At 39.6% G+C, this 25,763-nt stretch overlaps 1 protein-coding gene across 7 annotated transcripts in view; it reads left to right on the top strand.

Moving 5' to 3' along the window:
• myo6b (myosin VIb) overlaps positions 1 to 25,726 on the top strand; it is a 56,953-nt gene extending 31,227 nt beyond the window's left edge. For 4 of the 7 annotated variants that reach the window (XM_036593273.1, XM_036593269.1, XM_036593270.1 and 1 more), the window contains 16 exons: positions 705 to 875; positions 2,674 to 2,712; positions 3,053 to 3,146; positions 3,822 to 3,952; positions 4,040 to 4,117; positions 4,334 to 4,463; positions 4,697 to 4,787; positions 6,163 to 6,313; positions 8,675 to 8,883; positions 9,476 to 9,554; positions 14,480 to 14,640; positions 16,207 to 16,242; positions 18,592 to 18,695; positions 19,035 to 19,166; positions 21,159 to 21,377; positions 24,242 to 25,726. In XM_036593273.1, coding sequence (XP_036449166.1) covers positions 705 to 875; positions 2,674 to 2,712; positions 3,053 to 3,146; positions 3,822 to 3,952; positions 4,040 to 4,117; positions 4,334 to 4,463; positions 4,697 to 4,787; positions 6,163 to 6,313; positions 8,675 to 8,883; positions 9,476 to 9,554; positions 14,480 to 14,640; positions 16,207 to 16,242; positions 18,592 to 18,695; positions 19,035 to 19,166; positions 21,159 to 21,377; positions 24,242 to 24,441 — 2,025 coding nt within the window. In that variant the 3' untranslated portion in view covers positions 24,442 to 25,726. Of the gene's footprint in view, positions 1 to 704; positions 876 to 2,673; positions 2,713 to 3,052; positions 3,147 to 3,821; positions 3,953 to 4,039; positions 4,118 to 4,333; positions 4,464 to 4,696; positions 4,788 to 6,162; positions 6,314 to 8,674; positions 8,884 to 9,475; positions 9,555 to 14,479; positions 14,641 to 16,206; positions 16,243 to 18,591; positions 18,696 to 19,034; positions 19,167 to 21,158; positions 21,378 to 24,241 lie in introns of those variants that run through there. The other 3 variants (XM_036593275.1, XM_036593274.1, XR_005008540.1) reach the window with 2 other exon arrangements.
• The last annotated feature ends 37 nt before the right edge of the window (positions 25,727 to 25,763 follow it).

The raw sequence follows: 25,763 nt of genomic DNA, 5'->3' as shown, positions 1-25,763 counted from the left end.
CAACATCTGTCATGGTATGGGGGTGCATGACGGCCCACGGCTTGGGGGACTTTCACATGTGTGAAGGTACCATTGACACGGTGGTGTACATTAGGATTTTATAGAGATTTATTCTGCCATCAAGAAGACATTTTTTCCTGGGAAGTCCATGGTTATTTCAGCAAGACAATGCCAGGCCTCATTCTGCACGTACTTCTACACACTTTGTAGGCACAGAGTGTGAATTTGACTAGCCTACGTGCAGTTCAGATCTGTCTCCTGTTGAAAATGTTTGGCGCATCTAGAAGAGGAGAATGAGACAAAAACGACTACGGACTGTTGAGCAGCTGAAGTCTTGTATCAAGCAAGAATGGGCAAAAATTACATTTGCAAAACTGCAACAGTATCTTCAGTTCTCAAACGATTAAAAAGTGTAACAAAAAGGAAAGGTTATGTTTACGGTGGTGAACATGCCTCTGTCCCAATTTGTTTATATTTGCAAATTACAATTAAATTGGTTGGTGAAAACATCGGAAATCTCTTACTCGTACTTTTGTCAGTTAAGTAAAAATTCAAGAGAATTAACAAAATACAGAATATTGTCTTCATTGCATTTTACAAAATGTCCCAACTTTTCCAAAAGTGGGGTTTGTGATTGTGTGCTATGTGTGAGATTGAGACATGATTTTTTGTACTCTCTGGTGACTGTGTATGTGTGAGAGCAGACCCAGTTTGTGGAGAAGAATAATGATGCCCTCCACATGTCCTTGGAGAGCCTTGTGTGTGAGTCGAAGGACAAATTTGTCCGGGATCTCTTTGAGAACAGCTCCAACTCCAAGGACTCCAAGCAGAAGGCTGGCAAACTCAGTTTCATCAGCGTGGGAAACAAGTTCAAGGTGAATGCATGCTTGCTGCTCCGAAGTGATGAGAAAATTAAATTTCTGATAAAAATAAAGAATTTTGAAGGGATGACAGGATTTCAGGGTTGTAGAATATTGAATTTTGGCTTTTCCTTCATGAACTCTTGAATTTCATTTTTTTGGTTTCTTTTTAACATTTGTGAGGACGAACTTTCTCTTCTGAGAGCTTCTCTTTCTATTTTAGTGATGCAGGCTTTCTAAGCTGCTGTGGGAGGCTCTGAACTTGACCTCTTCTGACCTGGTGTTCTACCCTCTTGCTATTCTCCTCTCTTTCTGCCCTCCTCTTTTAGACCTTCTCCTGTCTTCTGACCCCATCCCTGAGGAAAGCTCTTTTGTCTTAAATATATGTAGAGTGGCGGAAGGAAAAAGTGGGCTAAATGGGTAAGACTGGTCTGACAAATTCAGAACCAGTGAAAACTTACCATGTCTCTCCCCAACACTGCATAAATATATAATCCATGTGTAGCCACATAAACCCTACCCCCACCATGTTTTTTTCTGCTCTTGATCTACTTAATCCTTTGTCTATGGCTGTGTGTGAGGGTCTACCATGCATGGATTGTTTTCAGTTGTGGTTGTTGTTGCTCATTGTCAGCATTTATAATTACCGAGGAAGACAAAGCAAGTCACAGATCTGCAGTGCTGAATTCGTGTCAAAGGAGATTCACAAAAAACACAGTCATATGCAATAAGTCCACAACGAGATTGTTAATAACTATGTTCTACACATCAGAATTTGTTTCATCAGAGATCCCTTATAAAGAATACTCACATCCTAGCTGTCGCTGATGATATTTACAATACTTTGCAAAAATCGGAGACCCTTTCATTGATTACATTTCCAATTAATCTCTTTAATTGCAGTTAATAATATTAATTCAGAATTATTCGTCTTTCAGTGTCAGTAGAGAAAACAGAAAACATATATTTAAGAGCTGCACTGAAGCTTCAACAACTAAATATAATTTCTTATTTTGTTTATCCACTCTTTGCCTTGATGTTTTTCCACACATCCAAAGTTCAGTCTTAGAAGTAGGTTTCATTTTCTCACAATCCAAGTACTACCAAGCACAGTGATGATGTGGTCTGAACTCTGGGGTGGCCAGTCCATTATTCTGAGAACACAAGCAGCATCTTTAACAAATTTTCTTTTCTCAGTAACAGCTTCTTGACAGGTACACATCCATTAGACTCATAGCTCTGAGTTGTCTTCTTACAGTGGAAGGAGGGACAGAAACATCTGTGGATTTTTTCAGATCTGAAGCAAGAGTGGAGCTTGATTTTCTCCTCTCTCTCAAAGATAAAAGCTGTTTATCTGACAGTTTTGATCGTGAACCTTGCAGAGTTGTTAGGAGTCCCGTTTTCTCTGTATCTTTTCATCATTGTTTAAACTTCACTTTTGGAAACCCCTGTTTTTTTTTACTTATTTTCCTTAGACTTTCCCCTTCCTTAGGCAAGTGGATTATATCTCCTCAGAAATAACTCATGAAAAATTAATAACTTGTTCTTGACTGGAAATTAAATAAATGAATGGTAGTCTCTGACTTTTGCACATTACTATTCAGACTGTGTTTGATCTGCTGGTGTTCACTTGCATCCTCACTTGCACAGTGCATGTCTTGGTTGACATGTTTGCCCTGTTGTGCTATTCCTATTCGCATGAGATAAAACTCAGTTTTGTAGTAGATTATAGTTTATAAATGACCTTTAACAAATGTAGATAAATGTTTTAAGAATAAATATTCTCTCTTGATTTTTTTTGTCACTTTTATAGACTCAGTTGAATCTTCTACTGGAAAAGCTTCGCAGCACAGTGAGTATCTGTCCACTCTGTTTTTACTACATTATCTCTATTGGTATCCGCCAATGCTGAATGAAACCTGGCATGACAGAGTTAGCCTCCTGGTCCAAATATGGCCAAAGGTCTAAGTCTGTTGTTACCATTTATTAGTCCTAATTAAAGTTTGGTCACTCATTTTCTAACCAGAGGCAGCCAAACCTGACTGTCCAGCAATTCTAGACACAGCAGGTCAGCTGTGGTGAACCTAGCTAAAATAGCCAGGACAGACCCGCTGCATAACTGCTCATGTAAAGCCGAATTTGTCTTTGCTCTGAACTTGAGCACATTCTTGTGCCTGTGTATGTTTGTGCAGGGATCCAGCTTCATCCGCTGTGTGAAGCCCAATCTGAAGATGGTGAGCCACCAGTTTGAGGGGGCACAGATTCTGTCCCAGCTGCAGTGTTCTGGTACAAATGCTCTTATAATGTACAGACATGTATGGTGTGTGTGTGTGTGTGTGTGTGTGTATGTATGTATGTGTATATATATATATATATATATATATATATATATATATATATATATAATACACACACACGCAGCTCTAAGTGTCCCTGGTGTTTGTTCTGATTTGTTCCTGCTTGATTTTTGCTTATGCTTCATACTTGCCCCATACTGCCTGCAGAGCTTCAAATATTTTAATTTAAAAGCGCAAATACACAGCGCTTATCAATCTCAAGGTCTCTTAAATGTGCGAATTGCACACTGAGCAGACGCATTAAATGTGAGCTCCACTGATTTTTTTCATTATCTTCCAGAGGTGGTCATAGCCTGGAAGGGCTTTGCTAATGGGATCTTTTCACGTCATACCCTGCGTTTGCAAAGTTTCAAGCACTTAGTCTTCTTCTGCAGGCAATAATGGCTTGTGAGCTCCACAGAGTAAAGGCAGTCTATATATATAATGTCCAGTTACCTTATCCAATTTGAAATTAAAAACATGCTAGTCTACTGAACAACATGTAGGAGCCCTCCAGATTTTGCTAACATCTTGCTTAATTTTCCACAGAATCAATTATTTGTATCAATTTATTATGTTTTTTATTATTGCTGTGATCCTTCACATTCTTCTGTATCTCTGTCAGGAATGGTTTCAGTGCTGGATCTGATGCAGGGTGGCTTCCCTTCTCGAGCCCCTTTCCATGAGCTCTATAACATGTACAAGCAGTACATGCCTGATAAGCTCACCAGGTTGGATCCTCGTCTGTTCTGTAAGGTAAGTCCTGCTCTTAATGCTGCTTTTTCTTTCGCTCCAGTGGAGCCTTTATCTGACCATTTTCCTCGTCTTTGGTGTTCGCTACAGGCTCTCTTTAAAGCACTGGGACTCAATGACATGGATTACAAGTTTGGACTGACCAGGGTGTTCTTCCGGCCTGGAAAGGTGAGCATTCTCTATAGAAGATAGAAAAAGTTTAGAGGCATTGAAAATTAGGGTCACCCTCAATATATTTCCTACTGAAAATAAAGGTTGATTGATTGAACTCCAGGACTGGAGTACTAAACACATTGACAGTTAACAGTAGAATCAAAAAAGAAAATAGCTAAAATGGCTGAGACTTCAGTATCTGCACAAAGGTGATCACCATGTGTACCTTAGTTTGCAGAGTTTGACCAGATCATGAGGTCTGACCCAGAGCACCTGGCACTGCTAGTCAAGCGGGTCAACAAGTGGCTGGTGTGTAGCCGCTGGAAGAAGGTCCAGTGGTGTGGGCTGTCTGTCATTAAACGTGAGTGTTCTCTGCTTTTCACTGGGAGGCCATGTAATACAGCTGCGAAATGGTCTCTGATCCTGCAATGTCATCTCTATCATTCGTGTCTTTTATTGCTCATCTCTTGCTTGCAGGAGCTCGGGGAACACTCAACAGGGCGTTAGCGGAGTGAAAAGCTCAGCCTCTCCCCCCTAATTGTGCTTCTAAATGAGAAAATGTCTTCTCTCTGTCCTTTCCCCCTTCTCCCGCAGTGAAGAACAAAATGAAGTACAGGGCCAGCGCCTGCATTAAGATTCAGAAGACGGTTCGCATGTGGTTATGCAAGAGAAGACACAAGCCCCGGTGGGTAGCTCTGCTCATCAGAAACAACAGTCTTCATTCTATCAGACCAGTTGCTTTCCATTAACCGAACATTTTAGGAAATAATTTATTCCTGAATTGATATTTTACATGTCTTATAATGCTATTTTTCATTGGATATCAGAATATCCATTCAGTGTATGTATTTCTTACATACACTGCCCATCAGAACTTTGGGGACACTGTGCACTCTTTTGAAATGAATGAAGTGAGTGAGGGGAAAAAAATACATGCAAAGTATTTGTTAGCTTACTAAGCTATTTACTAATACTTTGCAACCCTTAGCTTTATGTTCATCAAAGTGTTTTCAGTGGTACGAAGAGTGGGTTTCGCTTAAATAATGGTTTAACAGTTATACCTTCCAAACACTTGTTAAAAACACACATTACAAATCTTTTTGCCCAAAAGCTAGTTGAAACACCCAAAAGGTTAGAGTGCAAAATGAGCATGCAGTAAAATAAAAGAAAAATGACAAAGATTTAAACTGATTTATTTTGAAACATATAATTAATGTTACATAAGTAAGTTACATAATATTACAGAGTAAGTCATTGCAAAATTACCAAGTAGATGAGCTCATTTATTAAAAGAGACCTTAATAAATGTTTACCTAATACGGTTAGGTGTAAACAAAGTCATTCAGAGTGGTTTGATGTGAAATCCTCCATTCTAAAGAAACTTACTGAAAGTGGTGGTGATAGTAACCAGACGTCCCAAGCATTTGGTAGTATTTAGAGGGATGACACCAGGCGGCAATAGAGGGCTGGCATCAAGCACAGTTTGGTGATCTTCCTGCTCTTAACACTACTAAACCTGCCAATTAACTGCTCAGTTGAATTTGGTGTGCTTGAGTAGGAAAACCACCAAACTGTGCAGGACTCTGGCCCTTTAGGACTGGAGTTCACTACCCCGGATTACATGTGTCGGATGTGTGGGTCCTACATAAAATTGACATAAAATGGTTATGAACGTGTTGCTTGATGCCTGAGACATTTATGATAGTTTTGAGATAAATCTGTTAATGGCAGAGTGGTACTTGCAGGGCGTTGTGAGGCAAAAGTTCTCAAAATATTTTGGGAATTGACCATTTTACTGTTATCAACATTACATATAAATCTAAGAATACGTGTCCTGGTCATTTTGGGTAGCAAACAAAATGCCTAAATTTGCACTATAGACATTACAATCCCTGGTTCCTATCACCACTGCTGTAAATCTGAGTGTTTTCTAATTTTTTTTTTATAAAACAAAAAAAGTTTGTTTATATTGAAACAACTTTTTGAAAAATGTGAGCATTCCCAAACTTTCAGAGGCAGTGTACGTGTTAAGAAGCACTGTAACTCTTTTTGTAATGTAGCATTGATGGCCTGGTGAAGGTGCGGAACCTGAAGAAGAGAATGGAGAAGTTTAATGAGGCTGTACATGGCCTGAAAGAGGGCAAACAGGAGATGAGCAGGCAAATCCAGGAGCTGGCTGCCTCCATCGATGCCCTTATGGCCAAGATTAAGGTGAGGACCCTGCTAATTAAGTGTTATGTTTTTGAATTAATACATGCTTTGGAAAATACTACAGCAGGCACTCATTACATTGAGGAGCTCTTTTAATCTGCATGGGACAAGGTACATTGTTTTCTGTTGTATTTTACTTACTTGGAAGCCCTGTATCAGGTTGCCATTTGTAATGCAAGTGACACAAGTCGTCCCACGGTCTAGTGAAGAAAAACTAAAGCTGCTGTGCTTAAACTTAGCCCCCAGTTGGAATTTTCCTCTCTTCGGCTGTGCCCCAGAATTAAAGGCATTGTATCTCAACACAAAACAAGATTGACTGCTGGTATTGCAGCCCAGGTCCTCCTGTCTTCCTGTAATGGTTGTGTGATGAATCAACCTAAAAATAAAAAATCTGATAAGTAGGCCTTTAGACAGCAGAATAATATGTGTGTGTGTGTGTGTGTGTGTGTGTGTGTGTGTGTGTATATATATATATATATATATATATATATATATATATATATATATATATATATATATATATATATATATATAGTTTTAAATTTTATAGTATGAATTGCAACTTTTATTTGCTTAATTAACTGATCTAACTAGGTACTCCTTGATTCCTCTTTGTTTCTTCTCCCTTTCCTTCGGCATCATTTAAAGTTCCATCTGTGCAAGAAGCAGTTTCTTCCTTTACAGAAGAACAATTGAAGCCATTTTTCTCCAAATGTTTTCTGTGGTGTATTGCAGTTTGCTAATGTATCATATAAACACTCCCCCCAATTTAGTCAAGAGCACAATGTCTGCAACACCAACATAGCCTTTTTATTTAATATCTAAAACCACCAGTGAATCTACACGTGTCTTCTGAGTTTTATATATAATGTTGATTATGAACATTGACATTTAAAATAGTGGTAAGTCTGAAAAAAAGTTTTCTTTGGGTATTTTGCCTTAAAGCACCCTGCATGTATCTCTGTGCCATGAATGGATTTTAAAAATCAAGTTTTAAGCCCAAATCTCTCTGAACAGTTATGAAACAATAGTTTAAGATAAGTTTAACTATTGTTAATCAGTAGTTTAGAACTGGCATCAGGCAGCATATTCATAACCATTTTGTGCAATAACTCTCTATGTGGGAGCTTTTAGAGGCATTACACTCTTCTAGTTCCTCTCACAGTGAGGCGTGTAAACAATTCTGACTCTGTACGTTTATCTACAATAACATATTTCGCATCAGATTGTGCTGAATAACTTTTTATACGAATTTTTATATCTTTTACAAGATATTTATGTTTATTTAGTCATGGAGAAATTTTGATAAATTGGTGGAATTCTTCTTTAAGATCTCCTAGCGAGTCAGTAATAAAAATCCATGTGAACATTTTTTCATCTTTGACAGTGCTGATTAATCATTGAAGCTCTACTCATGTCGGCTCCACACAACATACCACAAATATGATCCTCATAATTTTGCTGCAGCATCACTCTATTACAAACTTTCGCCCACTCCGCGCCTTTTGAGCCCTTCATCAGAGTGAGCTCAGAGCTGTCTACACCTTGTCTCTCTCTCTCGGTGGGGACACTGCCTTCATGTGTCAGGCCAAATGTGCACAGTTGACAGTGAGCTCCGGAGACCGCGCCCTCCTCGCAGCCGTGCTGATAAATGAGTGGCACCAGAGCTGAACCCTTTCCACTTGATCGCCTCCTTCCTCCGTCTAAATGAGCAGCGTCTCCCCCCCCGTAATCCGGTGATCTGCTCGACGGCCTCTGAGCTCCCCTGCACTCCTCTGGCATTCTGCCAGATGGTACTGAGGTGATGCTCTGGTTTAATGAGGACCTGCAGGATATGAAAACAAGCGAGGTGTGTCTGTCCCGGCATCACCGCTCGTTTACACTTGATGAGGGCTGCTGGCTAACCGCAGTGTAACTGCCATTTGATTTCCCTCCGAAAAGTTACTCAAAGTGATGCCTCACTGTTCGTCTTCAAATGAGTTTTAGCGATGTTGTGTGTGTTACACAGAAACCCCCAGTGAACTTACTGAAGTAGTTTCTTTCTTTCTTTCTTTCTTCCTGTTTTTCTTGTTTGCTTTTTTTTCTTTCTTTCTTTCTTTCTTTCTTGCTTGCTTGGTTTCTCAAACTAACTCAATGTTACCTTTTCCATTGTGTTCCTCTTTTGTTCTCTGTCTCTAACTCTTGTAATGACTTGCCATCTTTCTTTCTTACTTTTTCTTTTTTTTCTTCTATTTATTCATTCATTCTTTCTTTCTTTCTTTCTTTCTTTCTTGTCTCTTTTTTTTTGTTCTGTCTCAAACTTCTAATGACTTATTTTCTTTTTCTTCCTTCCTGCCTTCCTTTCCTCTTTTGTTCTCTCAGGCCACTGTGATGAGTCGTAAGGAGATCGAGCAGGAGTACGAGGACTTGGTGAAGAAATCAGAGCTGCTGCTCTCCTCCATGCAGAAGAAGAAGCAAGAGGAGGAGGAGATGGAGCGGCTGAAGCGCATCCAAGAGGAGATGGAGAAGGAGAGGAAGAGGCGTGAGGAAGAAGAGCAGCTACGCAAACAGGAGGAAGAGGACCGCCGCATGTACGTTACACCTTAATGGGTTAATGGAGGGAGTTGGGGAAGACTTGCTATCTATGCCATCAGTTTTTTGTAAAAAAACGAAAAAAAAAAGGTTTTTTTGTCCTGTCTCACTTGTACATTCTCCCATCACTCCTTCTGCATTCTCTCATCACTGAAACCATTTGTCATTGTTTCATAAATCTGAGTGTGAGCAAAAATGTTTTTCTTGCTGAAGAATTACATGCTGTCTCAGTGGGTACACTGGCATCATTCATCTTCCTGCCTTCTTTGTTGGCCTCTTCCAGCCCACACTTAAAATATAAATATTTTCACACATTATATATTTAGACAAATCATTAAGTGAACTAGAGAGTTTATATTATAGTTCGGATGGTCAGTGGAAAAGTTGGAGATTCAGCCAACAATTTCTGCACAGCTGGAAAAATACAGTACTGTGTTAACACTTTCTTGGTTTCATTTTATTTGAATTATATGATCCATCAAAAGACGTCATGATTTCTGTAGTTTTCGGCCAGTGTTGATCTCCATGCTGTGTGCTTTTTCCATCTGCATAAGCTTATGGACGGTCCACTTCTTCCTTCTCTCACCCCAGGAAAGCAGAGATGGAGCAGAAGAGGAAGCAAGAAGAAGAACAGAGGAAGAAGAGGGAAGAGGAAGAGCGAATTCTGCAGGTGTGTTTGTGTGCATGTGTGTGCATGCATGTATTGAACTATCGATTTCTTTCCTCTGTGGCCCCCTTTGCCAGGTCACACTGCCAATTACCTTCACACTGGTATGTTCAGAGGAGGGTACAGCTGCTGTGCACTTCAGTAATAATCGTATACCATATTGAACTGGCACAGCAGCGTAGGCGCAGATTCATCAGTCCCTGCTCTTCTCATGGATGTGAAAGTCCTTCTCTCTTCTGGCTCCTGTGGCTTCTGGCTCAGGGGTTTGATAGATTGCCCTGCCAAGCTACTTTGTGTCTGAGTTGTTGTGTGGCTTATACTTCCCCTTTCTTTCAAAGCCCTTCTTTAACACTACATTTCAAACCAGCATTGTGTCTAGTAGCATTGTGCCATTGGATAGTGCTGTAAAAGAGCAGAATTGTGCCTCTGTTGTAACAAAACCTTGTATCTCCATCATGGTGAAAAAATAATAAAAATACTTGAATGTACGAATGTGGCGTCAAATGTAATAATAAAATGAAAAACAAAAATGAAGCTACAAGGCTGAGATGTTCTGCGCCATTGTTTCCCAAAGGGGTCCTCAGGGTCCCAACACATGGGTTGAAGGAAAAATGTGGTCCGTCTAGGTGGGACCCTGAAGACTGGGTTTGAAACTGTTCAATACTTAAGGGCTTGACCAAGAGTATGTTAATAAGAATATATTTATATATGTTGATCAACTCATTCAGCCTTGACATGACATGAAAATTGCTCCCTTGAACTAACTACTAAGTAACTAATATGTACGTTATGAAATAATGAGAAGAGAACTGAAGAGTTTAGGTGGTTGAAGCTGCTAAAGCTACACCACCGTGTCTTGCTGAGCAAATTCACAAAAGCAGGCAGTGGTTTGAAAGTGTGGGCAGTGACTCCGCTGTGTGCCGTGGTATTACTGATAGTGGGGCTGCTGGCTGTCTTTTCTGCAAAAATGTTTTACAATATAGACTTTTAACCAAATACTAGTACTAAATACTACAAATATTATTGTGTTAATTATTTGCAGAACTAAAACATTATATTTATATCAAGCTCGATTGATGTGACAACGCTAGATAGTTATGTTTATATTTTCATTGCAAGTCAATGTTAAATGTTTCACTTTCCAATTGAATGGAATTCAACTATCATGGATAAATTGATAAAATTAGGGTCTTTCTAGTAAAGCCGTATCTCATTCTGAGAAAACCAACCATAAACCCGAAACCGAAAGTACAGCAATGAGTACTTAGCGCTAGGCTTCATGTGCATGAAAACACACACAAACTACTTGGTTTAGTCACTTCGAAACTATTACATTATTACATTATTACATTATACAAACATTGCGAATATGTATATAAACGTGTCAAATCCAGCAGGTGGTTATTGCAGAACAACAGCTACTCATTAGTAAGAAAAATTAATCAGATATAATCAGTTATATCTTGTGGTCCATTGAAGCTTTTGTGTTCATTTGTGTGGGTCATGAGTTGCAAATGGGTGAGAACCCCTGGTCTAAAGTTTTAATTTTTAAGATGCACTGTAAATTTTAAATCTATTTGCAATTTGCCCAGAGTCTGGTAGTCAGTGACATAAAAACAAGCCCACTGCTTCTCTTTCGCTGCCCACAGCAGATTGATTAATAGTACCTTAATTTTTATAAATAGATACTATATCCTTCTCTTCAGGAAGGGTGACTGCAGCTTCCTTCCCTGCATGTTAGTGATAATTTTTTTTTAGCTCCTTTAGATTCGCTTTCCTTCACTGCCTTTTTGCTTCTCGTTTGAGCTTGCTCCCATATTAGCATGTGCTAATACATTCTGAAACCTTTGACACCAGACTTTGGCTCGTTTCTGGTCCGTCTAGACGTGGAATCACAGGCTAGGTGTATTAGCTTTGCTATAACCTCGATAATATGTCTAATCGGACCTTAGCACACAGCAGGCGCATAATGGCTTAAAGTCCTGGCAGCGGGGAGCAGCACTGGTTCTGCTGCAGATGGGCTCGAGAGAGTCTGGAGCAGGGCCTCCCTAATCTCCCTCTCCTCAGGCGCTCCAGGCTTTATGAAGAGATTGAGGGAAAGCCTAAGGCAGCTTTAAGGAGGAGTAGTGCTCAACTGCACAGTGAGCAGCATTGTGTCACTGTCATAACAAAATTGCATCTCTTGCATCTCTGAAACGGTAACTTTATAGGATAAGGGAAAAAAACGTTCTTAGCTTCAGTGTGTGTAAGGATGTTATTAGAAGTCATTTTGGACCATTTTAGTGGTCATAAAATGTTCACACAGTGTAGAAGGTTTCTGAGATTTTCAAATGGTGTGAAAAATGGGAAAAAAAGTACATTTTGGCAGTGATATTTGGCTGTTTTGGCAGCACATACACAAACTGTGATTGAGCGACTGACCAGTTTAGCCATTTTGCTAGCAAGAAGTGCTTTTAACTAGGCCTCTCACAATTTTTACATAATTGCCTAATCATAGTTATTTAAGTCAATTGTGATTGGTTTCCACAGTTGTTAGCTTTCAAATTCATATGTGTACTGTGTAACCAACAGAAGGTGAATTGGGTGCGTTTTCATCTGGTGAGTTGGAGCAAATACATGTAAACAAAAAGAAAGCAGAAAATGCACTTATTAAGACCTCTCATGGGTCTTATGGAAACAGCAAAAGTTCCTTACATCTGGCTTTTAACATCTTGAAAGAGCACAGCAACAGTGTTTGATTATTTGAGCTCAGGCTTTGTCTGTCATCAGTTGGGAGCTGCTTAGTCTTACAAGCCAGACTTCTGCCCATCATCAGAGTCTGATGCTCTCTGTCACTTAGCATGGACAAGAACTACCTACCTTGACATGAAAGAGCCTGTCTGACTGAAATACAGCAAGACCAGTCCACAGGCTGTTGTTCAGTGTAGAGGCAGGAGATTTTCAAAACAGTCTACGGGAAGTTACTCAATACTTTAAAGAAAACTGTTATATCCCTTTTAAAGATGAAATGCTATGAACTTTATATGCATATTTTTTCAGTCTAACTACTGTGTTTTGTTCTGAGCAACTTATCATAGCCTGCAGAGCAGAACTGTGGACATATTGAAACTGGAGCATGGCAGTTTGTACACATGGATTTGTGGAAAGCTAATCAGAATACATCTGAGAAAATCCTGAAAGTTGTGGCCAGCTTAGCTTTTTATACATATCAGACACTCTGCACCCCTGTTGGTGGAGCATCAGAAGCTGAGATTAGGAGCTATTGGATCAGAAGCAAAATAGCTAATCAGCCAGTTTGGCTAGTTTAGGTATATACTTTAAAGTGTCCATGTCATGGAAAACAAAAATTCCTTGCCTTTTAAATGTAGTACGTACAAACTCTTAAAGTTTCAAAAGCTACTGTTCATTCCTAAGTCCATACAGTCTATACTGAACAAAATTATAAACACAACACTTTTTTTACTGAAAAGATTTTACTGAAACCCACAAAACCATGGTGGATCATGAAACAGAATTCCCACATTAGTTTCACCATTTGCTTGTATTAGCACAACACATTTCTAGGAAAAAAATCCTGTTGTTTTGCTGCAAAATAGGAGCAAAACCAAAAGTGTTGAATTTATATTTTTATTCAGTATGGAAACTGAAATGTGAAAACTGTTTGTTTTGAATTCATTGTTTTGTGATCAAAACACAAACCAACCAACTTAGCCTGCCAGTTTACCCCTGCAAAGTTCAATCTGTTATAAGGAATGTTTGGTGACACTTTATTTTGCTAGTCCTTTTTAGATGAAATAAACAAACTCTCAGTAACATATTAACTTTTCAGTGATGTAGCAGCAGTGAATGCATTCAGTAAGTTATCAAGAGACTTTCTAATTAACCTCATAAGTAACATTTGTTTGGTTATAATCTGCTGAATTCAGTTGTTTTTTTTACTTTATTTGGAGAGTCCAAATTCATATCTGTGGATGTTAACCTGAGAGGTCACTGAACATGTAACAGGTCTAATACTGACCTTCCTCAACAAGCTGTTATAGACATGCTGCTTACACTATTCTGTAACTGGAATTTAACTGCATTAGGTTTAGGTTAAAGTTAGGGTTAGGGTGAGGCTTTGGGCTGAGGTTACAGTTAAGATTAGGGCTAGTTGAGGTTTAGAGATTAGGTTTTGAATTGAGGTTAAGGTTAGAGTTAGGATTAGGGCCAGGGTTAGAGTTAGGGTTAGGTTTTGGGTTGAGGTCGAGGTTAGGGTTAGGATTAGGATTAGGGCCAGAATTAGGATTAGATTTTGGGTAAGGTCAGGTTATGCTTAATGGAAGTAGCATATTAAGTGTACTTCATGTAAAATATCAACACTACATGTCCTTAATGCAAGTAATGTATCAACAGTACATCTTCAAGGTATTTACCTCAATGTACTCATATGTTTCACTGCTGCTACTTTACTGATGAATTGATGTGTTACTGATACTCTGTTAAGAGTTTATTAATTAAAATGTGAATGAAATGTTATAGAATGTTTTAGCCTGGACTTCTTTTTGGATGAGGCACAATACAGGGCTACCAGTCAAAACAGAGGTCATTTACATATATCAGTCTTAAAGACACAGTAAAAAACAGCCTGTTTTATTCTAAGGGAGAAGGAGGAGTTGTAAAATGGTCATGTAAAAATGAATTATGACTGTTTTTGGTACAAAAACATTCAAAGTTTATAGGTGGAGGAGCATGGGGAAAAATAATACTAGAAAATTGTAGCTGCATGCAATAAACAAAAAGTAATCACATTGTTAATTGCAGTTATTATGGCAATTAATCATCAGCTTAAATTTCATGATTGTGACAGGCCTGTTTGTGAGGCTTTGGAATGTAGTCATTAAGAGATGTCATTGAAATTGTAACCTTCAACTGTTGGTGTTGTGGTGCAGGCGGAGCTGGATATTCAGCTGGCTCTGGAGCGGGAGGAGGAGGTTCAGAGGCAGGCTATGTTGGAGCAGGAGAGAAGAGACAGAGAACTGGCTCTGAGGATCGCTCAGAGCGAGGCCGAACTCATCCAGGACGAGGCCCAGATGGACCCCAGCCTGCGCAGGTACACGCACGCACGCACACACACACACACAAACAGTGACATGTTCCTCTGGCTGCTGCAGGTAGCATCAGACAATAAAAAACACGCTCCCACTCCAATCTGCTCAGGTGCACCCTTCAACAAAAAGTATACCTATCACAGATGCTCTGTGATTTCCATATGAAAAGAGCCTGCAGCCCTGCTGCTATTGTGAAGCAACAAAAACAGCTAAACTGCAGCCAAGCAAACAGCTTTGTGTTATGAAACTGGCTCTGAGATTAAAACAAACATTTTACCCACCCTGGGAGAGCCTAACGCTGGCTCAGTGGCCACATGGACCTGCTGTAGATTCATTTACTGTAAAGAGTTGCAAGAAACTGAACAAAAGCTACGCTGAGGACTCCCTCTTCATTCTTCTGTTAAGAGAATGATAAAACCCTTGTTCAATTCTGACTCACTCAGGCCACAAGCAAGTAGAGACAAGACTACGGTGTCATCAAACCTTTTTTTTCTGCTCTCCCCTGTTTCAGCTATGGTACTACTGGTGTGGCACTTTCCACAGAGTCAGAGAAGTAAGACATAGAACAGAACCCTGTCCCTGACCCCCCCCACTCACTTTAACAAAGCCTACTCACAAGTCCTCTACTCTTAATCTTTCACCAACTTAGATAGAGGTTTACACTACTAATGCAAAGCCATCATAAGCAATGAGCTGATTCTTAGTTTGATTTTAACCTCAGTACTTCCTTTATTCATGGATCAGTCTTTTGTATTCAGCTGAGCTTTTGAAGTGTCTTAGGGAACAGATAGCATGCTTGTTTAGTTGTCTAGCCAAAGGTTTTCTAGCCAAAGCAATCATAGCTTTTTGGGTTTAGATGCAGTTTTTGTTTTGACTAACTGATCAGTTAAATCAATTAACTTTGTTTGCAACCTCAATAATTTATACAGATTTAGAGGTTACCTGGGAGCTGAACTACAAAACTGGACTCTTGAGTTAATGAGCTATGCTTGGCTACTTTAAACTGAAGCATGAAGTTCACTAACCCTTGAATCCAGCTTTGCAGTGCACCACTGCTTCGATACGCTGAACTACATTTCTCCAGCCTGTTCTGATAAATGTGAGCTGAAATCTGATGAGTCTTCAGCCTTTTATGATATGTGAGCTGCCTTTACAGAAGTTTAACTTTACAAAAGCTGCTCATCATGAATCCACCCAATTAGATGTGTTTGTGTTTGTGTGTGTTCCTTGCTGACACCTGTCCGAGTGGGTTAATCAGCAGGGCTGCATGGTTTGATGACTCCTTGTGTGGGGATGGCGTTAAGCAGCTTTGCTCCTCACAGCTGTCAAGAGTCACCAGAGTGCCACCTCACAAGTCACTGTCACTGTGTTCAGCCATGCTTGAGTTCCTCTGACACACACACACACACAGAGTGATACTGTGACTAACACTTAGGACAAGATTTTACCACTTATGTTGTTTTTGAATGATGAGGTAGAAAGTCTGTGTTAAAAAAATAGGCAATATGTCTGTCATTTATAGTTTTATATATTGCTTTCATGTTTTGGGATTATTATGTCTTCCATAGGGAGATCATGGAGATATTTGATCCTGTTTATAGTAGGTTGGTTAAATATCCTCAGTCTGTTCTTGGAGTCACTTAGAAATCATTTCAATCAAAGCACTTCTTTCCTATGAAGAATTTCAATATTTATGTGATTATTACCCAATTATTGTTAATGATTCAATCAAAATTGTAGCGAGTGTCTTACACGTGAACTGTAATCACAGGTGATCTGCAATCAATCTATTAATCTGACAAAAATAATTCATAACACATCTCATAAGTAAGTTTTTCTCACATGTTGATCCTAATTACACATATTGCTTACAGTGTTTCCCACAGGTCTGAAACAAACCTGGCTAACCAGTATACAGGTTCAAATTGCTCAAGAATGATTTTGTTATCATTTTTATACCAGTATGACACAAACAAGTGCAGATAATGCGATGTACAATCAGTACACATAGGTTAGCCTGTTTGGCCAAACTCCTAAGCCAAGGATGTTTGAGTCACATTTCAAATAAAAATCAGACCCTTTGTCACCTCCTGCTATCTAGTCTTGCATCTGAAGTAGTGCACTTTGTTATCGAGGCAGCGGGCATAATGTTTTTTTTTTTGGGGTTCGCCTTAGCCTAACATAGACACCAGAGCACTTCTGTACTGATGAAGGACTAGAGGATGGCTAACACAAACTGCAGCCACAGATGAGCTACCGTCTCTGACTTTACATCTACAAGGTGGACCAACTAAGTAGGTGTGTCTAATAGAGTGAACAGTGAGTGGACACAGTGTTTGAAAACTCCAGCAGCACTGCTGTATGTGATCCACTCATACCAGCATAACACAGAAACACGCCACCAGAGGGCTGACAAAGTATTCAGAGAAACAAGTGTACTAGTGTATCTATATGTTAAGCTGACCTGATAAAATGGGCAAAGAGTGTAGATACAAAGTACTTAATGAAGTGGTTGGTCAAGGTTAATACCATAATATATACTGAAACCTTCAGAAATTTTACTCATGCCATCACAGAAATGTTTACTGCCCACTTACTGTTATGATCAAAGCAGATAAACAAAAGATTCTTGTTAAAGTGAAGGCTTAGGTTGTAGAAATAACAGATATCTATCATAATATAATACATAATATCATGTTAGAAATAACATGATTTAACGTGAAACGGGAAATGCGAAAAGGAAGCCAACTTTAGCCTCGTCAACTTCAGGGAATATTAGGTGGAATATTTGGAAGGTCACTTTCACCTGAACGTTTCCTACTGCACTCTGCTATCTTGCATGCACAGTGCTGTGTGGGTGGTTACTGTCTTTGTCTCTTGGGGCAAAACAAAACGTATGGAGGGCCAGCATATTCACAGGGCGGGATTAACGTGCATGTGCGACCGGAGCAGCTATTAAACAATAAACAGAGAGGCTTGGATTACAACACACACATAGACATTATGACTTCATTCTCTGCTCAGAACACCATTACTCTATATTTACATAAAAAAATAGTTGTTTGCTGAATGAATGTTTAAATTGTCGTATGTCGTAACCTTTACAAGCACAGCTTTAGCAACCTGCAAATATTCTTTATCAGAAACATCACAACAAGATCAGCACTTACTGCCTTGTGACTAAACCACAAGCATTCACCACCTGACCAGTTGTCCCCTTTGACTTTTCTTGATCCCTGTGGCTGGACTCAATTACCTTCTTTGCTGTGTAGTTGCATGCAACCGTACCGTTGACACGGCATACAGGCTTTCTAATGGCCAGGTTTAGTGAATCCAATAGGATTATGGCCAGAGAGCTTGGGCTGGGTTGGGGGTTGAGTGTACACTGGTCAGTGTAACTGTGAATCCAATAGAATCTAGATAAAGTGAGAGTGCCTCAAGTTAAGAAGAGGGAAATCCTGAGTTTGATTGACTTAGTTGTTAGAGCTGCTAAAACCTAGGAGTACTAGGAGTGCCACAATCCTTAGCCTACAGCACAATCACAGTCACGTTCAGATGCATCCGTTACCTTCACCCTCCCTGCTGCCCGTTCCACTCACCTCCTGCTAGCAATCTCGCTTCTGGAGCTAGCTTCTCGCTGCCTTACCCTTCCCAAGGCATGCCCTGATTTTCTCAGCACCATGCTGATTTGGACTGCTGTCAAGTAAGACAGTATGCCGTGGCTTTATCATTAGTATCAAAGTGATTGCTGTTCACCCTGAGCGTAATGAGTTGCACCAATTACCTTTGCTGATTCTGTTTTCCAGATAGAAGCAGCTCCTGCATGTCGCTTTCATACTGATTACTTAGATCAAAGTGAGACAATACCTTTAAAACAAGGCAAAGGAAACCTGTTCTAATGGCGCAGTGTGCCTGTTTTCACTGCGTAAATAGGCTTGCTTGTGCACTGACAGGGGTCCACAGGTGCAAGCCAGCAAGGTGGCCGCTGGGATGAAGAAGTACGACCTGAGCAAGTGGAAATACGCTGAGCTGCGAGACGCCATCAACACCTCCTGTGGTAAGAGCAGGGCCTCCTTCTGACCACTCCTCCCACAGCTTGCTGCCTGTAGAGAGTTCCTTTGAATAATATATGTCACGTTCTGAAGAAGTCTGTGCTTTTCTGACAACCATCAAAACTGGAGTTCTTTTGGAAGTGTATGACTTTGGGATTCTGCATGCAACATTTATTAATTTGGAAGAGAGCAAAAAATTTACTTGTACATAATGGCAAGATAATAATGCGTTTGGATCTTTTTGTCTTTGGAAACCAAATTCCATTTTTTAGCTGAACCATTTCTACTGTGTAATTTTGTTCATAGTGTGTCATTTTGTTTAAGTTATATAATATCTTCTGTAGATATCGAGCTGCTGGCAGCGTGCAGAGAGGAGTTTCACCGTCGTCTGAAGGTCTACCATGCCTGGAAGTCAAAGAACAAGAAACGCAACACTGAGGCTGAGCAAAGAGCTCCCAAATCAGTCACTGACTATGGTAAGATAGCACCCCACACATGAGACTGGGCATAGATCATAAAAAGTCTTTGTCTCTTGGGGCAAAACAAAACATAGGGAGGACCAGCGTTTTCACAGGGCGGGATTAACATGCATATGCACAGGACCAGCTATGAAAACAAAAAACAAAGAAGCTCGGATTACAGCACACACTGAGGCAGTATGACTTTATTCTCTGCTCAGGACGCCATTACTTCACTATATCTTTACATAGAAAATAGTTTTAGTCTGGAGGTCTACCATGCCTGGAAGTCAAAGAACAAGAAACGCAACACTGAGGCTGAGCAGAGAGCTCCCAAATGAGTCACTGACTATGGTGAGATAGCACCCCACACGAGACTGTGCATAGATCCTACACAACAGATGTAACATATTCATCATTCATCTCAGTGCTCCACTTATACCCTAGGAAACACGGCTTTATAAAAAAAAAAGAAGACCTGATACTAATCAGTACTCTCTCTCATTATGAGAATTCTTGATATTGATGATTTGATAAGAATTCCGCTTTACCAGTGTTGGAGTGCAAAGTGTTGCATTACAGTAATGTGATTACTTTTCCCTGTAACACAGAGGTGTATCACCTTACAGTTTAAATTCTTGTCATCACATTACAGTTCCTCACTTAAGAATAATTTTGTTACGTGCGTTACCCATATGTCTCAAAGAGAACAACATTAATTACACACGATTCATTTAAATCATAAATTTTCTCTATATATATTTTCCACATATGTTCTTGTATGTAGCAAACAATCTGTCAAAACATTTAATCACATTTACAAGAAACTGTTGGATTAAGATCCCTGTGCTGAAGAAAAATTAGCTTCAACCAAAGGCCTTACTTGATTTTCAGGCCAGACTCTGCTTTATTTTATTCTTAAAGATCTTCCTTTGAGGCAAGTGTTTTTGAACCATTTCTAATGGCTTTTTTCTGGGGTTTCAAACAGCTTCAGTCATTTATAATTTTAATCAGCATAACTGGTTGTGTCTTTTTCAAAGGCTGGAACAGTGACAGGCCATTTAAACCGTTTAAAACTAGAAGGACAATTGAATTTTCCTTTATAAGACAGTGATTCAGGTTAAATTAGGTTCTCCAAAGCTGGGATATTAACCTGATGCTGCTAAAACACAGAAAACCAAGGCAAAGCAAGGGAGGACAGACCCTTAACTGGAGTAGAGGAAGTTAGAGGAACTTTTTAAGTAACTGTCCCAACACAGTCCTTTACAGTAACATTATAAATATCTTCAATGAGTATTAAAATTACCTTCAGTCAGAGTTTCTCATGGTTAGCAAAAGGTAATACTGCATTCTCATGATGGAGTGCATGCAGCTCATCAGAGCAGCTTGTTCTCTTATTTTCTGCCGTTTTGACAAGACTTCCAGCATCCAATCACAGCCAGCCCCTGATTATTGTTACCTCAGTGGTGTGTGTTTGCACACAGCTAGAGGCACTTCTCATGGCAAACACTGGTGTTTCTGGGGAAGGGCATGCCGCCCTGTTATTTATTTATTTATTTTTTTGCCTGGAAAAAATCCAAAACTTTTCTATTTAAGGTGTTCACGTGTGCAGAGCAAACAGCTGTATTAGAGCCATGTGTCTTTTGTTGCTTTTGCCCAGGGTGCACATCCTCATATTCTCCTGGACTCTGGGGAGAATTCTTCAGATGTGCCTCACTTCAAACACAGGATGTGTTTTCCATCAGATGGAATGTCTCTAATGTTATGACTCTCAGTGAAAGGATCAGGTGTTGGTTTGCCTCAGCTATAACAGAACTGAAAATCACTTTTTTCTTGAACCCTCCTGAGAATAAGCTTCCAGAAAGATTTCATTTTAATCAGTTTTTTTATTTCCACTTCTGATCAGTATGCATTGTATCCTTTTATACAAATAACATTGTTAAGATAGATATCAGGACCAATATCGTATTTCATGTATAGTATGCTAATTTGTTGGTGGTGTGACTCCAGCCCAGCAGAACCCAGCTCCCCCTGTGCCTGCCCGGCAGCAAGAGATTACTATGAATCGGCAGCAGCGCTACTTCCGCATCCCCTTCATCCGGCCTGCAGACCAATATAAAGACCCCCAGAACAAGAAGAAGGGCTGGTGGTATGCCCATTTTGATGGGCCCTGGATTGCCAGGCAGATGGAGCTGCACCCAGACAAGCAGCCTATTCTGCTGGTAGCAGGTACCTGAACATATCACTACTTAACTCTTAAGTTCATACCTGAGTTACTAGCGACTAGGGGTGCGATTCTTAGATGCATCGCAATGCGGACGAGAACGATTCTGAATCGATTCACAAATGTCAAAAATCGATTTTCTAAATATTTAATTTATAACGTGATGTTGACAGAACGCAAAAGGCGGAACTTGGAAGTGCGGAAGTGCAGAGCCTGGACAGTCTGTGGCGGCACATAAAAACAGTGGAAGTGCGAGAAATCCGACCGGCTCCCTCTGCATTAAAAGCCAGGTTAGGTCAGGAGTCACAACACAAATGATAAGAAGAGACATTTTGTCCTTTCAACAAAAATCAAACCACCTTGTGAGCCACAACATTTAATGTCCAGTATGTCTCAGTATGTGCTGATGTCCAAGTATAGGCTAAACAATATAAACGAAAACGCAGATTTACTTCGCTCTGCTTTAAGCTTCAGCAATAGCCGCTTTCCTCCCATCTCCACCAGAAAACTTTTCCTCAGAAGTAGATAATTTTCTTGTAAAATGTCTCTCAACGACTGTTTTACGAGGTTGAAGTTGCTTCTTATTCTCCTGCTTCTTGTTCGAATTTACCCGTTCCACCTTAAATTCTAACTGAGGCGCCGAATGTACATGCGGCACCATTTAAGATGGATTGGGAGAATTCGAAAGAGAAGCGACTTCAGCTTCGCCACTTTTTAGTGTGTGACAGTCTCTCGTTGCAGATTTAACTTGCCAGGAAACCAACTGCGCTGCTTATAAATGCGAATAATGCATCGCTGCTATGTGACCTGCAGTCTGCACGCCGGTTCTCAGTCGTCGCAAAACAGGGTTTTCACGCGGTATTTTACTGACACAGCGATCCCCCAACTCTCTACAACGAGACCAAAACCGAAGTTCTAAAATCACTAAAGAAAACGGGTAGAATAACTGTAACGTGCTGCGTGGACATCCATTACCACTGGATCTTATTTCACCGTAACTGCGCATTTTATTGCAGATGAGTAGCAGCAGCTTCTTGTGCTCCAACCAAGAGCACTGAATGAGAGCTTTCTAGTTCACTTGCCACATCACTTCCATTTGTTTTATTAAAAAAGATATTGGAAGTAAATTCATTATGGATCATTACAAATACTTTGCTTTAAAAGTACCAAGTCACTTTAAATAACAATAACACCGAGTTACTTAGTCACTTTAAAATGTATATTGTCTCTATATTCTGTGTATATTTTGTGTATATTTAATATATTTCAGTTGGTTTTTCTTGTATTTTTATTTTTACTTATTTACTTTCTGTAGAGTGATTAGCTGAGCCTCACCACAAGCCTTTCAATGCATAAATGTCCTGACTTGTTGTGCAAATGACAAATAAACTTGAAACTTGAGCTCAGTGAGAAAATATAAATCGATAATCATCGATAATCGTTGTATAATCGCATCGCAGCCCTCTGAATTGTGATCGAATCGTGAGGTGCCTAGAGATTCCCACCCCTACTAGCGACCCTTGACATCATCCACTCCTCTTTCCATTATCAGATAAGCATAATATATAAAATACAACATATAGAGTAACATACATTTAGAGTATGTTTCAGCATAAGCCTTTAACAAGGAGAGTCAGTGACCTTTTTAACTTTTTGTCCATGGCTGTAATGAGAGAAGTAGTTGTCACATTAGAAATGTAATGTAACAAACTATATTTTACATTATAGTATATGTGTATGTACTATATTTTACTGTTGTTATTCCCAATAAAATATTCTGACAGTTATACACTATCATGGCAGTTTGTAGTCTTGTGGGGCCAGGAGTATCCATATCTGGGGACAACGTGAATTTTTTGGTGCTGGAAATCTGCCACTAACAAGGGTATGTCCCCTCTAAAACCCGCCCACCAAATTCCTCTAATCGGTGATGTTTTAATGTCCAGTTACCAGAGTACTGTCGATAACACATTAGCTGTTGTTGGCTAATGGAACTGTTTTTGCCTTGCAAGAGGTTATTTTTACTGTATGTAATGTGATTTTGACACATTCAACACACATCTACTTGCTTAATGCAGGACCTTTTCAGCCATGCTAACTTACCTTACATCAGAGAGAATTCTTGAAGTGAGAGCTGCCGAGATGTATATAAAAATATTTCCTGGAATGTGGTCCCATTACACAAAGACTCGAGTCCCATTCACTCCGGTAGGAAATGCTGCCCATTTCACTAAATTTTAGTAATTGTTTTTCTTCCCTTCAAGATTACATCAGACTTGTGGACATTATTGTGATTGTTATGGTCTTGTGACTACTTTGAGCCTAAACACGCATTTTCCGATAAGCTGATTTTAGGAAGCAAGTTTTGTTTTTGGGTTTGTTCAGCTAGCTTCCGGCAATTTCTGTAGAGTCTGCTGCTGTTGTCCTGGGAGACGATGATGCAAGACTTACACAGACAAGAACTGTATCACTTTTTGCTGCGTCGTGGTTTACCATATATGTGATTTTTGGCTACAACTAACAACGGGCTTGTTCTTTGTCAAGCAATGCTGACGAGCGCACCATCACCCCTTACTACCCACGTTTATTCCAAAATTTCTCATGGTTGTCCCCAGATTTTTTTTAATTACGAGATCACGTCTGGCCCCTAGGTGGTTTGTAGATCAGTTTGTGTTTGATGTAAGTGCTGAGTCGCTAATGGCCCAAGGTGTGTATAAATGATTGGAGAAAAAAAAAACTTGCACTTAAGGATTATGGAATTCTGCATCCAAAAATATGTGATCTACAAAATGAAATGTGTTGATTTATTAATGCACAGTGTTGGCAAGTGTTTCAGATTGATTACAAGCATGCTATGCTATATGCTCAGGTAAGGATGATATGGAGATGTGTGAGCTGAGTCTGGAAGAGACGGGGTTGACGAGGAAGCGAGGAGCAGAGATTCTGCCGCGGCAGTTTGAGGAGATTTGGGAGCGCTGCGGTGGAATTCAGTACCTGAGGAACGCCATCGAGAGCAAACAGGCCCGGCCCACTTACGCCACTGCCATGCTCCAGAATCTTCTCAAGTGAAGAGCACCCTCAATTCTATGGCTCCCTATCAGTCCTCACTGTCTGTGGACAGGTAGATAATGCAATAGTGCACCATAGGTTAAACAAAGGAATGAGGAACCTCTCTGGCACAGTGGATATCTAGGACATGCTCATATTTCAATAAGGGATTATGATCTACTGTAGATTTTTTCATTTTCTTTTTTTTTGAGACTGAGTGATTTCTGTCACTTGTTATTTGTTTTGGTTGGTATTCATTTTGCTGTGGTAATTTGCATTTTTTCAATTTGCATTTTCACAAAAATATGAGCTTTGCTCAAGCTCTCAAATGTAATGCCTTAATACTTTCTCTGTCATTTCAAGGGTTATTCAGTAGGTCACTCGTTTTGAGGCTGTTGATTTACTTCAGGTATTTACATCATTATTCTGTCGTTCCCATTGTTCCTAAAAGACTTGGGGGCAATTTAATTTTGCTCAGTGCTCTGCCTTTGGAGTGAGGGAAAAAATGTTGTTTTGCTTGAAAATGTTTTCAACCCCGAAGATGCCCTAAAATACGCTGATGATTAATTATCTGAAAATGAGCAGTTTACTTCTTTGCAACTTCACTTTTGTGGACCCATGACTGTCCTTGGATTAGTGTGATTATTTGTCATGCCGTCTCTTGGGATTTGAGAAAACTACAGGTTATCTATCTATATAGTTATCCTTGTCTTACAGAATGCATTTATTATATCAGCATTTTTCCCCACTTCAAAAAGCATACTGTAGGGCATATTTGTAGGAGGTGATGTGGATGCCTGTACAGTCAGTCTGTAAAATCTGTTATAGGTAGACTTTAGACTTCTTGCCTCATTTGTGTATTTGTTAATGCACAAATCAATGAACACTTTAGTTTGTGCCAGTAGTCCTAATAAACCAGTTTTTCCTAACAAATGTGTTATACAGCAATAGAAAGACAGTAATTAAGTCACACCTCGAACATCTTTTTGCTTTTAAAATCACAAAGGTCCTTAATGTAATTTCATTTTAATTATCCACTTGAAAAGCAGGATAGAGGCCCGCATTGCCATCCCAACTTTTTAATAACCAAACTTGATGTCTTATTGCCCACACAGACGATCTGACTTACTTGAAATATGCATTCTAGTGTTTTTTGGGTTGAAATAAATGTATTCTGTCCCAAAAAATGTGTACTGTGCTTTCATATTTGACAGATGCTTGTTGGTGACAATGCAATGATTCGAAATCCCCCACTTACTAGGTACACACAATACAATAAATCCTTAGAGAGCTGCAACACAAACACACCTTTGCTGTGAAATCTTTGTTTTCTTTCTTTTTTA

Source organism: Colossoma macropomum, unplaced genomic scaffold, assembly GCF_904425465.1.
Source record: "Colossoma macropomum unplaced genomic scaffold, Colossoma_macropomum, whole genome shotgun sequence".
Lineage (NCBI taxonomy): Eukaryota > Metazoa > Chordata > Actinopteri > Characiformes > Serrasalmidae > Colossoma > Colossoma macropomum.
Note: the sequence above shows the minus strand (reverse complement) of the source record. Positions and strands in the feature narration are given on the sequence as shown.